The 13,968-nt window shown below is 47.9% G+C and overlaps 1 protein-coding gene across 10 annotated transcripts in view; it reads left to right on the top strand.

The window, feature by feature from the left end:
• Nucleotides 1-500, top strand: part of AKAP13 (A-kinase anchoring protein 13) — a 186,842-nt gene extending 186,342 nt beyond the window's left edge. For all 10 annotated transcript variants that reach the window (XM_018069671.2, XM_018069674.2, XM_018069675.2 and 7 more), the window contains one exon: nucleotides 315-500. In XM_018069671.2, coding sequence (XP_017925160.2) covers nucleotides 315-364 — 50 coding nt within the window. In that variant the 3' untranslated portion in view covers nucleotides 365-500. The remainder of the gene's footprint in view (nucleotides 1-314) is intronic.
• The last annotated feature ends 13,468 nt before the right edge of the window (nucleotides 501-13,968 follow it).

Consider the following 13,968-nt stretch of genomic DNA (forward strand, 5'->3'; position numbering starts at 1 on the left):
TTTTCTCTGGTAGTTTTGCATCCCCTTAGGACTCAGATCTGCACCTCAAACCTCTGACCCACATGAAATTTGATCACATGCCCTCAGTTGACCAGTTTTATCCATGTTAACTCACTGATGCTTTCCAACTTGTGCACAGGGAAGCTCACCCATTATGAGGTGTGATTTCATGGTTGCTCAGGGAACTGAACATCTCTTAAGAAGTCCAGTGGATTTGGCAGACAGCAAGGTTTCTGTGCACGTGGAGTCCCGCTCTGCCTGCTCTGTGCCTGTGTTCCCATAGTGATTCCCACCTGTTGTTTTTTGTGCTGCAGATTCTCACTCGTCAGAAGCACCTCCAGAGGGTGAGGAGATCTTCTGCTGAGCACAGACTGCTCCTGTCTGTGGCCACTCGTGGCATTGGCACCGTGGACATCTCCCTGCCTGTTACACAGCACGTGGCTGGTGCCTGCGCTGGACAAGCATCTGGAGGTTTTAAATAAAACGTGTTATGAAGTCTGTTAAGTGGTGGATAAGGGCCTCTCTCCTGTGGTTTTGCGTGAATTCTCACCACAGAGGCTGAACTGCACAGCAAATAGTGCTATCTCTCTGTGCAAACCTTGGGTTAAATGAATCGGGATAGACATTTTCGGTCTCTTCTTACTGCTAAAGGATGAGAGAACATAGCCTTAAGGGGTCTGTGCCTTCAGATTCCCCTTTTCTGGGGAACATAACCAAAACCAAGCATTTAGCAAAAGATTAGGACTCTGCAAATGGTGCGTACACACTGGCATATATAGATATACTGTATATATACATATATGTATCTATGTATCCACTGGGATGTGCTTACAGCCAAGGTCGGCCCATGGGGATAGATGATACCTGATGACTTTCAGGGAGCGTGTAGATATTAAATATCTTGCCCTTACTGCTCCGATTGTAATGCCAGTGACCCGCATGCCCCTTTGGTGTTCATGCTCTCAGAAGTACATCGGGAAGCAGTAACAGCGTTAAAAAACAACAACTCAGAGGAAAAAAAAAAAACCAACAAAATTTAAAGTCATTCTGAAAGATTTCCATGGGGCAGAGGATTCAAATGTCAAATTGTTTCCAGAGCCAAGTAGAACATCTTTGTGTATATTTAAAATGGTGCAGAAAAGAGAAATTTGGTAGGCTGGCAAGGCAATCCCAGGGAGCCAGAACAGACTGTGTTCAAGTCGGAACAACTCTAAACAACATTTTTACACACGATCACTTTGAGCTGCAGCTCATTCCTTCCTGAAGCAAAGATTATCTTTTTTGCTGGAAGAGTTCCCTTGTTGCATTTGACATCCCCATACAAGCCTAATGACTTCCTGGGGGGATGGCTAAAAATCTGCTTTTAGGGACCTTTGTTCTGTTATTTGTATTTTTCTTAGCCCGCTTTTTGTGTTAACATTGGGCTTCTGTTTCCCGGGATTTTGTCAGCTTCCCTTGCTCCTTTCTAAGGCAGAATGAGACAACAGCAGTCTCAGAGCACTTCAGTGAGACAATATGGGTCAGGGGCCTGTGTGCTACGAGCAGAGCCAACTCCAGAGATGGCTCCCATCCCTATGGCTGTACAATACCATGCACTTAGTAACCATTTCTGGGGAGAAAAATGTTCTCATGGACAAAACCACTGTGGGACAGTCCAAAGGTCCAGCGTGGCAGGTCTTTCTAGGGTGAAAGTGTCTGTGCGTCCCTGTGTTGTCATCAGCAGAAGGGGAAGGTCCGAGGGCAGCTCTCCCTGTGCCAACTGAGGTGTTTGTACAGCTGTTGAATACAGGGATGTGTTCAGCAGGGGAAGAGAAATGCAGAGAGCCACACTGTTCTCCAAAATTATTATTCTTCCAAACCTTCTCAGGAGAACTAACCCAAATGGATTTGTAAATGGTTACAAGATGCCGCCAGCTTCAGAATAGCTCAAAGGTTTGCTCAGAGTGTGAAGCTGTCAAGTGTATTTCCTTTCCTGACTTTTTTTTCCAGTAAAATAACAAACCATTTCTCTTCTTGCACTGTTGTTTGATTTCAGTTTGCTCTCTGGCTTCTCACGAGCTGGTAACCCACAGCAGTTTTCAGAGTTAGTGCTGATGAGTATCAGCAACATTGATGGTGAGATGGATGCTTAGGCTGGGCTGTCTTGGTCAGTGCAGGAACCCTCGAGCACCTGCTTGCTTTTGAAGCTCTCTACACTATTAAGACTCAAAAAAAAAGAAAAAAAAAGAGGAAGAAAGGAAAAAAGTTTGAAATTATTTGTATTTTGATTTTTTTTAATATTATTTGGTGCTTGTTCTTAATTGCAAGCAGGGCTTGCAAAAATATTTATCTTTCTGTTTATTTGAAAGAGTTCTTTTTTTTTAAAGGAATTTACTTGGTTTTATTTTTTTATTTCTTTTTGATTTTGTTTGGGGGATGGTTTGGGTTTTTTCTCTTTCTTTCTCATCCCCCCCTTTTTTTGTTTTGTTTTGTTTTTGTTTTGTTTTCTTACCAAAAGATTGGTAAACCAAATATTCTTATCTCCCTGGTTCCTACAAAACCAGGGTTTGGGCAGTGCTGCTTTGCAGCTCATGCCATGCCCAGAGTTACACAATTTCAACTGAGAGCTTTCTTTAAGGCAGAGCACCTTTGGACCAAAAGAAGTTTGGAAAAAGATGCAGTGACTTCAGACAAGGCTCCTCCTATCAGTTAGTTGCCTTGTTTAAATATTTTGGTTAGGTTTTCTCATACCTTTTGGAGGCAAAGAAAAAAGCAAAGCATGGAGTGCCTTGCAGTGATCTGAGGGTCTGGTCACTCCTCCAGGGAGATGGAAGGAGCTCCTCTCCTGAACCCAAGGGAAGCTGAAGGAGGAATGTGCTGGTGGTGTGGTGTTACCTTTTTCATAATAAAACCATCAATTTTAGAAAATAACTCCTGCCCTATTATTTATACATCTACAAACATGAATGTGCCAAGCTGAAATTTTTGGAAACCAAAGCAGTGTGTGGCTCATTTACTGTTGTGTGAACAGAGATCAGGGCCCTGGTATGCCTGAGAGTTCCCCTCAGTCTGGAACAGCCTTTGCCACTATGAGCTTTTCATTTTATCCCACTGTCTTTTCCCCAGTCCCAACACATCTTGGATTCACAATACAGGAATGCCTCATGGCTCTGAGAAAGGCATCAAAAGGCAGATTGTGTGATCCAGGGCAGCAGGGCTGAGCCTCTGCCTGGCTTCACCATCTCTCCTGACCTGTGCAAATCAAAAAGAGCATTCAGTGCCCTAAGTGAAAATAGTGTTTGCTGAGTGATCTCCAGAGGTCCCTGTGGTTCCTTGACAGAAGCCACAGGTGTGAGTCAGAAATACACTGACCAGAAATCATGTATATCAAAGCTGTTTGTGTCTTAAACTCTGGTGGACAGACCTTTGTCCCTGGAGGATGTCTGTTACTGTATGATTCACTTTTTTGGAGTGAAGCCTTTCCTCCCACACTACTTCCTTCTTCTTTCACCTTTAGGAAGGTAAGGACTTGTTTTTTATCTCTTTAGCCTTTTATTTTTCCCCTCTCAGGTTTTCTTTGGAAAGGCTTGGCATAAGTTCCCGGAGTCAGATTCCTGCTCTGATCCTTGCAGGTTGCCTTGGGTTGTCTGCTGGAGTATGATCCCAGCTTTACAGCACCAAAGCCTTTCCTCTTCCTGGCCTTAAAATTGCATTTGCTCCAGTTTCACACCTGGCATCCATCCTGAAGTTGTTGAAAGCTCCTTATTTCTTCAGCCCAACCTGGTGCTGCGTCTGGTTCCCAGAGCCAGTCCCTTGATCCCATTTGGAACACCCAAACCACCTTATTTTGCATGGGGTTCCTGGGACACAGAGCAGGTTCAGAAATGTCTGTGCAAAGCCCACGTTGTTGGAGGGAAAAGAGGACCCTGTTTGTGCTGGTGTTTCATGGAGGGCAGAAATCAGATTTGCTTTTCTTAGGCTTTTCTTGGCCCGTCTTTGCCACTGCCAAAGAGGAGGGATTTCAGTGTCCAGAGAAAGTGGGATTGTGGGCTCAGATGAAGTACAGAAGTGGTCAGTATTAGCTTGAGGGTGTCAGAATACCCCAGTGATAGATGGTAGCTGTAGCAAAGGGTGTGACACTTGTTGGAGTTGTGTGGGGTTGGCCTTAGCTTCTTTTAAATGAAGTGATCATCTCAAGATGTAACTTGACATCAGTTTGATGCCATAAAGCACTTTAAATGGAACTGGTCTTGTCCCTTTTTGGTTTGGTTACCTGGAGACAATCAGTTTTGCCATTGCTCCTCCCTCTGCATCTCCAGTGAAATCTGAGCTGCAAGTAGGCATATTCCTGGTTTGGTTTGGCTTTGCCCTGAGAGGGGGGAAGGGCCAAACTTCTTGTATCATTTTTAGACCGGAGCGGGTACGAATCTGACTACAGTCCCACTGCAGATGGGTTGAGTGGCAGGACAAGAGAACTGGCTTCTGTTGGCTCAGGTATATCCCTTGGGAAAGCCCATGCCAGCTTCACCATCACCTTCCTCACAGCAGGCAGGGAAGCAGTCCTGCCAGTGGTTTGCCCTCTGTCTCCTTTTCCTTGGAGAAACTCAGAGCAAAGGAGATGTGGGGGGGACACATCCAAATAAGTGAAGTGAGGCCCTTTCCATGCACCAAGTTATTTACTGTCCAGGCTGCTGGGAGACCTCCCAGGTGCCATCTCCAGGGCAGGAGCTCTCACCAGTGCTGAGGGTGGACTCTTCCCTCCTGAGGTGTGACCACTGCTGGGAAGCACAGTAATGCCATGAACTTGTGCAGATTTGTACTGCCTTTCAAAGGCAAGAACATCGAGTCCAATCATCTTTGCACCTTCCTTGAGTCACTTGATCTCACAGCTGTTGCTGAAACACTCAATTCCAGTCCTTCCAAATGCCACCAAGTCAGAAGCGGTTCTTCAGGTGCCAAATTCCAAGGAAGCTGTCTAGGATATCTGTGGCATGGAGCAAGGGGGACTGGGCAGGGGGCACAGGAGAGTATCTGCTAAAATCCCACAAAACATTCCTTGTTAACCAGAATTCTGGAAATTATTCTGCCTGCTGGCCAGGTTTGGGAATTTATCATAATTTAGGGCACCCTTACAAATAAAAATCACCCCTGCTGTGCATAACTCCTGTTTCTTTTGTCAGAAGGGGCAGCAATCCATGACTCTTCATCTGGTGATGCAGCTAATTTTTAAAGATAGGCGAGCTGAACTGGCTAAATCTCTACACCTTGTGCTCCTCAGTGATGGGAAGTGTAATGCTAGCTCCCTTCCCACCTGCATTTCCAGGGCTCTGTGCCCTTTCCTTCCACATGCATTGCACTGACACTGATGCTTTGCCCAAATATATTCAGCTTCCATTGCTTGGGGGGAGGGGGACCAGGATAACATTCACTGCTTTGCATACAGCTTTGAGCTTCGTATGTATTTAAGCTGTCTATAGATATCCATCCTTTCCGTGCTCTAAAGTATTTTTACTATTTTCTTTATTGATATTAAACACTGACTCAAAAAAAAAAAAAAAAAAATCCATGTCCAGTTCAGTTCGCCTATGGTTAAAGTTTAGCCTGGTGTTTATTTTGTACTAATATGGAATGCACTTGGAGGAATTCCCAGAACATTGAGGTGTATTATAATAACCTGATATACCTCTGCTTTTGGTTTGTTTCTTATTAAAAAAAAAAAAAAAAAAGCTTTGCATTTTCATGTTGAACCCGTAAAAAAAAAAAAAGTTGCGAAATAAGATTTTTAAAGAAGAGGGTAAAACCTAATTTTGTTGTATGTTAATTTGTAATTATGTAAAAAGTGAGCAAGTTGTTGACTGTAAAATTCATTTTTTCTGTAAGTTACCGGAAACCATTAGGTTTTGTAACAAGCTTTTATTTATCTTCCTTTTTAGCTATCAGCATCAACATCTTGTGAAGTCATTCTTTCTCTAAATAAATTTGATTTCGAGTCTGAATTTTCTGCCTGATTTATTCCCACACCTTTGGTATTTCTGCTGTTGACTTTGTTGCACCAAATCTGAATGAACAGCCTTAACCTTAACCTGTGATCAAATGTTTGCATTGCCTTTATCATCTCCATTCTGGTCTGCACCCACCGGACTCTTTAACTTATTTTCCTCCTCTTACAAGATTTGCATTTTGCTGAAGGACAGATGGCCACGATGGTATTCAGCTCCTTGGGTTCCCCCCGCCACATACAGGGCTTTTCATCCTTTTAGAGGAAGAGGAAGTGTCACAGCTGTTCTCTCCACCACTTCAGCCCCATGAGAGGAGATAAATGGGAGTCTGGGGGCTGCATGTGCTGGCTTATGGCACAGTTTCTGTAACCTCCTAACATAGCTCTGTGTCTCTGGCAAATCCTAGACACTGGGGTTTTAGCTCATTTGGCTGAAAACTAGAGATGCTAGGTGTCCTCACAGGACAGGATCCACCATGCAGTGTGTGCTTTATGTGTTTCCACGTCCCCTGCAAGAGGAGACACAGCAGAAACACTGTAGCCAGTGTCCAGGTGGTTCCTCTCCCCCGGGGAGGTGGTGTTAGGAAAGAATTCTTTACTGTGAGGGTGGTGAGGCGCTGGAACAGGTTTCCCAGAGCAGCCGTGGATGTCCCATCCCTGGCAGTGTTCAAGGCCGGGTTGGATGGAGCTCTGAGCAACCTGGGCTAGTGGAAGGTGTCCCTGCCCATGGCAGGGGAGTTGGAACTGGATGGTCTTTAAGGTCCTTTCCAACCCAAACCATTTTGTGATTTCGTGGTAAGGTACATGGTGTTCCCAGTGCCCACAGGCATCAGTCCAGGCAGGAGAGGGTGCCAGAAGTACAGAGCCAAAGTAGGGTTTGCTCTGCAACATGATGAGAAGTCACAGGACCACGATGGCTGGTTTTCTTTTACCTGTAGAAGTGATCACAGATACCCTTGTACCACTAATCCTGCACAAGACTCCAGCTGCCTCTCCCCAGGCAGAAGGAGCAAGAGACCTGCACCTTTCATTCTCTGTATTGATTTTTAGTCAGAGAAATTGCTGAATTTCCATCTGTTTATTCACTTCTGTTCAGAGGTGGGATCAGGAAGGAGAGAGGATGCTTGAGGAAAATCTGATGTGGGACACTTCCCTGGAAGTGTTCAAGGCCAGGTTGGATGGTGCTTTGAGCAACCTGGCCTAGTGGAAGGTGTCCCTGCCCATGGCAGGGGGTTGGAACAAGATGATCTTTAAGGTCCCTTCCAACCCAAAGCATTGTTGTTCTGTGTATTGTTCAAAGCCTTCAGGCCATCAACATGAACACTGCTTGGGGTGCTGGGTTGTTCCCTAGCAGGCATTGCCAACCCACCTCCCGTGCCTATTAGCCAGCAGGGCACTGTGTGTTATTTCCCCCCTCCCCTCAGCTGTGTTACACGTGCTGTTCTGAAAACCTGAGTCCTGTCGATGTACCCAAACCTACACCCTGTCACGCAGCACTTGCTCTGAGACAAGCAGCTCCTGGGCGTGAGACAGGAGATGAAAGAGCTTGTTTATCTCGATGGCTGTTCAGTAGTCCTGGTTTTATTTGCATTCCCATGCGTCCCAGCTCACCTATTTACTGAAACTAATAAAAGCTTTTGCCAAGCTGTCTTATGGCTTCTAAAGAGCACGTTTTCCTGTGGCCCCTCTTGGCTCTGCAACTTGGATGCATGACAAAAGCACCTCTTGGGGCACCCCCAGCCTTTGTATCACTGCAGTAAAACAACAGCAGCGGCTGCTGCAGTTGCTGGGAGTGTGAGATGCTCCTGCAATGCAATCACGGGAGGAGGGAGAGCACATTTACTGATGGCAAATCACATGGAGAAAATCAAATCCTTGCTGAATCGAGCTCCTGACAGGGAAAGGCCACGGTGCAGGGCAAATAGGGCACTGTGAGCTTCTCTTGTCCTGCCCAGCACACACCAAACCCCTCTGTTTCCATTAGCCAAGGGGAAACCTAGGCAGGCAATACAAATTGCCTTTGGCAGAGAAGGAAGCAAAGGGCCCTGCTGCTCTGGGCCATCTCCATGTGCCAATTTGACTATTCTAAACCAGCTTTCCACGATTTCATCTGCTGTCCATACTCTGAGCCATTACAGCACAGCTAAGATGATGAAATGGATATTCTCCCTAGATTGTATCGGTTAATTATTTTCAATGCTCCCCAAGCAGGAATGATGTGTTTCTGAGCACCCCAGGCTGCTTGCCCAGCCTCAGCCTTTCCTTAACACCCAATGTTAGAACAAAAGATCTCTGCGGGTTTGTCTGGATGTGGTAGGATTTTCACTGGCACAATCACCTAAAAGGGATCATACAGAATCCTTAGACTGGGATGGGCCTCTAAAAGGAGCATTGATAGGCAGAGGAGAGGTTACTTGGAAACATGGTTTACTGATACCTTTAACATTTGTGTTATCTGTGTTTTCCTTCCCTGCCCTTGCTAGGTTCAGTTCTGGCATTGGGTTTAGGGGAAGAAACTGGAGGTCTGGAAGGACACAGGTGCAGGCTGCGCTGGGGCTTGCAGACAGGCCACTCATTCATGGAGGTTTTATTAAAAGGAAAGGCAAAACCCTAATTATTGCAGTGAGTGAGTGAGATGCCTTGTGATCAGATACAAGGTGAATGGTAAAGGAATGACTTACCTTTGCCATTAAAGGCACCTGGGATTTGTTAATTAGTTACTGGAATGTTAAACATAGCAAATGTGTTGATTTTTAGGAGGTTGGACCGTGTTAAAATTAAGTGGAAAATAATATTTGACACTAGCAACTTATATAAGAGCCTGTACAAGTGAGCTCCCGCAGCCCTCACAGGGACAGACAGACACAGTGGGTGTCCTTTTTGTCCCCCATAAAGCTGTCTTCACACCTTTTGAAACACCCCCAAACAGGGCTTTGCTCCAGAGCCTGCTCTCCTGCCTCTGTTCCAAGGAGGCCCAGGGGAGGATGGCACAGATTCAGGACTGGGTCCCCCCTGCCCTGCCTTGCCCTGTCCTGCTCTCCCTGCCTCCCGGGGCTCCTCTGTATGTCGATGTTCATGGGGCTATAAATGGCAGCCCTCGCTCGCTCTTGGCTGAAGGACATCCCGGCACCCCAGTGGGATGGAGCAAAGGTTTGTTTCCCGCTTCCCAACATGGCAGGGCTGAACCCCAGGAGGGTCCCTGGAAGAAACTTGTGTCAGTCCCTTGGCTCTCTTTCCTTTATGGTCCATGCCTTGCACAGCTGCAGCTCAGCTGGTAATTCCCAGTCCCCCCTGACCTCTCGCCTCAGCCTGGCTTCTCTCCCTCTGGCACTCAGTGTCTCCAGATGCTCTTTCTTTCCCCTTTCCTTTCACCAAAGGGCTGTTTCTCACCGGCCGCATCTTTCCAGTGAGCCTAATTAGACAGGAGCCTAATTAGAACTGAGCAGGAGCGTTGAGTCATTAGCAGAGCCCTGTGGGAAGCCCGGGAGCAGCCGTGAGCCTGGCGGGGCAGCAGCGTGGGCAGAGGGGGCCGGGAGGCGGCGGGTGCTCGGCTGGGTGCTGGGAAGTGGGAAGCAGCTCCTGTTTGTGTGTGCATGTGTAATTCCTCCAGACAGTGACCCAGAAATGGAGTGGTGGGTGTTCATCCGCCTCCCTGCACCTGCTGGAAAGCAAAGCGAGTCCCAGTGCTGCTGGGCTAGCCTCAGGGCAGGGGATGGCTGTCCATCCCACCCAGCCAGGGAAGTTAAAAGCCAAAAGAGCTTTTCCTAGTGGGCCTTAAGACTTTTTTGCCTTGTTTTGTTTCTACTCATCCCCTTTAATAACCAGCTATCCCCCACAACGGAACAGAGCCAGCATCCCGGGGACTGGCTGCCTGCTGGGGCTGTAGGGAGCAAGATCGCTGCTGGGGTGGAAAAGGAGAATGAGGGGAGCAGCAAAGGGCAGTTTGCAATGTTTGCTCTGGACAGACCCACAGGACTGGGGTTGTGATGACAGAACTGAGAGACAGGTCTTTCTATCAGTCATTAAATCACATTCTGGTCAAAAGTGCCAGCAGTTTCTTCACAAGCACAAGTTGTGCCATCTTAGCCTGGTCCAGGACAATTCCCCCTGGAATTCAGCTGGGAAGAGAGGGGTTCCAAAGAAAGCCAGAACTGGAAATCTACAGATTACTTGATTCCTGAGCTCCGTGGTCCACAGAGATTGTCAGGAAGAATGAAAGGACACATTGGGTAGCCAGGATCAGTCCTCTGGAGCCCTTCCCCCACCTTCATTTGGGGAGGGGCACACAAAGACAGAGGGGTCCTTGTCTACCATGCCTGCGAGACGTGGACATCAGTGGTGCAGCGTGTGCTGGGGAAGCGGGAAGTGAGATGTCCAGGCACTGACAGCATGAAAAGCCAGGCTTTTTCCACCTAATTGGATCTGTTATTCAGCTGAGAAACGCTGAATGGCTTGGGTGGGCTCTGAGCTCACAATTTCAGTGAGGAAGTCGGGACGTGGTGGTAAAGTAGGTCACACTGCTGCAAACAGGGTGAGGGTTCTGCACAACGGCTGAGGATGTTAAATAAGGAGGTGGTGAAATGGAAAGAAAAGGGAGATTGTGAGGAAGGAAGAATAAATGAGCTCAGCCCCGGCTATTCACTCCCACTGGGAGTCCCTGCTGCTGGCTCCCACCATGGGCCCCCAGCACTGCTGCTTGTGCCTGGAGGGCACAGGGCTCCTGCTCTGCACTGGAACGAGAGGGACTGGTGCCAGTTTAAACTTCCAGTTGGTTATGGGGAGCTGGGGGCAATGGTTTCTCCTACTCTTGGAAGCTTAACCCAAACGCTACTTACTGAGCAGCATTTCGATGCATGGCATTTTGTGAGCCTGGACCCTCTTCAGAGACTAAAATGTGCTGGGTTTTCCTCAAGGGAAAAGGTGCATGGGAAAATAGGAAAACAATTTGACATGGGAATATATTGCAGGGAGAATGTGCAATGCTGGGGCATTAATTAATGTGCAGAAGATGACAAGCCAAGGACATGAGGCTTCAGTGCTCTGTATAGACATGGATGAATTTGAAAGCATGTTGGACGGCTGGAAGAAAACACTCCTCCACTCCAATTATGTGTTTAAATGCCAGAGTTGGCCTCTGGATGGATGTGGGGCTTCCTCAGACACCGAAGCTATTAAATCACTAGCTACTCTGCTTTTAATTGACTCTCATGACAAAGGGAGAGCAGGCTCAGAAGATAATTCCCTGCAGGGCTTCTCTGTACAACAGTATTATTTCAAGGGCAGCTGGGGTCAGGCTGGGAAAATGCATATTTAAAAACCAATAAGGCACTATGAGATTTATTTAAAGAAGACATAGGAGTATCGGCCTTTTGCGACTGGGGAGGTTCACCATGGTCAGTCCCTGGGGATCAAAGTCCCCAGGCCTGGGCCCAGGAGAGGTCTGATCCTGCCAGCTGCCTGCCCTGCTCCATCTCTGAGCATCTCCCCACCCTCTCCTCCCAAAGTGCTTTTTGGAGAGTGAGAAGCACCCTGTTACAGAGCTGGGGAACCGAGGAGGAGAGAGCCCATGAGCAGGCTTCAGATGGGGCCAGAGGGTGGGTGGAGTGGAGCTGTGTCCTGCCCAAGCTCTCCCGTGGGACTGGGACCAGCAAAACAAGGGAGGCGTGGGACAAGCCCCCCTGCCCCTCCAGGGGATCTCCATGCCATGTTCCTGGCACCTCGTGGGGAAGATGTCTGAGTTCCTGACACCCCACAGAGAGGGCTGGCTATAGCCTGTGGGCATGTTTCCCAGGAGCCTGGGAACACACGATCCCTGTAACACCACCAGACAGGACTCTTTCCCAAGTGCTCGCTCCCAGACAAAGCTGTGCCTGACCTGCTGAGATGGTGAAAAAGCCTTTTAAAAAAGGAAAACAAATCAGGTTTACATTCCTACCCCTGTACCTCCCTTTTAAACCCCAGACCCGCTCTGGCTGTAGCTTTATTCTGACTGTTACATCCATTTTCACCTCCTGCTCCCCTTTTACTCTGTTGCTGCTAACCAAGAAACCTTTGTATTTCTCATTGCATTTAATTCCATAGCAACAGGTCGCTGCTGTCACAGCAGCTGCTGATGGCTTTTGAATTGTCTTTCAGGAAAGCTCCAGAATAAATACAAAAGAGCAGGTCTCTGCATGGCTCATATCAAAGCAAGCCCATTGCAAAGCCTCCCCAGCTGCTATTTAAAGTCCCATAGTCACATATAAAACCTGAATCAACAAAACTATAGAGGATTTCATTCACACACCCCTTCTCTTTTTCCCCCCTCCTGCTCATCAAACAGTAATTTCTACCCTGAATTCATTTCCCAAAGGGTTCTTTAATAAGCTTTTTCTATGGAGCCTTATACTTGTATCTGCTCAGCTCATGTCAGCTAATGCTGCTGCCTACCCAGCTCCTGCAGGCAGGGGGATATGTTCCCTGTGTCCTTTACACCTCAGAAATTTAGGCTTTAAATCCCTTTGTGTGTAACACCCATAGAAGTTTTGTTTCCCAAACCCATCGGCCCCTGCTATAAGAGGAGGCAAATGCAAGTTTGCCTGGTGCCTGTTCATTGCTCTGAGTGATGCTCCCATGGTCCCAGACCTGAGCAGGGGCTTGAGTTCCCAGAGCAGGGCTGGATCAGTCCCCTGCTCCTTTGGGATGGGGAGAGATGCACACAGAGGAGAAGCATGGACGGGGGCCCAGCTGGAAAGCTCCATCTCTCCTGTCAATGGGCCCCTTTCTTGGGAGCTGCAGCAGCCAAGCAAAGGCAAATAAGGAAAACAGAAGTATGAATTCTTCATCTTCCTTAGAAATTACTGGCTTCCCCTGCAGGAGTACGGCTGTCTCTTTGTTGGGCCCCTCAACCTACTTGGCAGGTATTATTACCATTGCAGACTTGCAAGTTCTCCTAAAATCATGACACGGACAAGCTGAGTGAAAGCAGCCATGGAGCATGAGACATGTGATGTCCTCAGGGCATGAGAAGTCCTGGACTTTATTCCCAGATCTACCACTAACCTTGGACAAGCCAGTTGACATTGTGCCTCAGTTTCCCAAGCACTGAAGCAATAATAATTACAGCCAGGCTGGTTGCTTCGGAGGCTGTTTGTGAACCGCCCCACCAAGTGCCAACCCTGTTATTAGTCCTCGGCCCTGTTATTAGACCTAAATCCAACTTACTTAAGAATGAAGACTCCTGTGAAAAACACACAAACGGTTTCCCAGATCATCATTTTTATTAAAGTTCACAAGCAGCTGAAGGGAAAAAAAAAAAAAAAAAGACTAGAAAACGTAAATAAATGTCATTCAGCGCGTCGCAGACTGGCTGTGCAAAACGTGTGTTCTCCCCGGCAGCAACGGGCACCCGCTGCTCCGAAAAGACCTTTGTTGTTTGAAGCTGTGTCAAGGCTTTTCAGAGCATTGCATCATTCAGCTGGCCAGGCTACAGCTCAGCCTAATCCAGGGGCAAAAGGCAAGCCTGGAGCATCTGCAGATCTGCTGTGCAGGGAAGTGGGATGCTGGGTTGGTGCAGGACCAGTCCTTGGCAGTGGCCAGCCCTAAAGAGGTCAGGCAGGAGCTGCATCCCTGTCTTGACATCCCAAATCCATGTGCCCTCCTTCACAGCATGAGTGAGGAGAAACTTGGGCTGACAGCTCTTGGATGCATAATCCCAAACACAGTCAGCAGCCAGCATGTGTGGATAACCTGGGGCAGCCTCAGCCCAACCACGAGCAGGCAGCGTGCAGTCAGAAACACTCACATCTCTGCAAGGTGAAGCCAGGATGTGGGGTGCCGTGGGAATAAGGGGGATCCCTCCCCTGCTCACCCTGCCATGCTCCCCTAATCCACTTGCTCTCCCTCTGAGGCCTCGCTGGTGGCAAGATGCCCCCTCCCAAGGCACGAGCAGCAGCCCTGTTTCTGCTCCTGTGCTAATTACACCCTCACCCACGCGGAGGGAAGCTCAGCAG

This window comes from Manacus vitellinus, unplaced genomic scaffold, assembly GCF_001715985.3.
Source record: "Manacus vitellinus isolate BGI_N305 unplaced genomic scaffold, ASM171598v3 scaffold_16_pilon, whole genome shotgun sequence".
Lineage (NCBI taxonomy): Eukaryota > Metazoa > Chordata > Aves > Passeriformes > Pipridae > Manacus > Manacus vitellinus.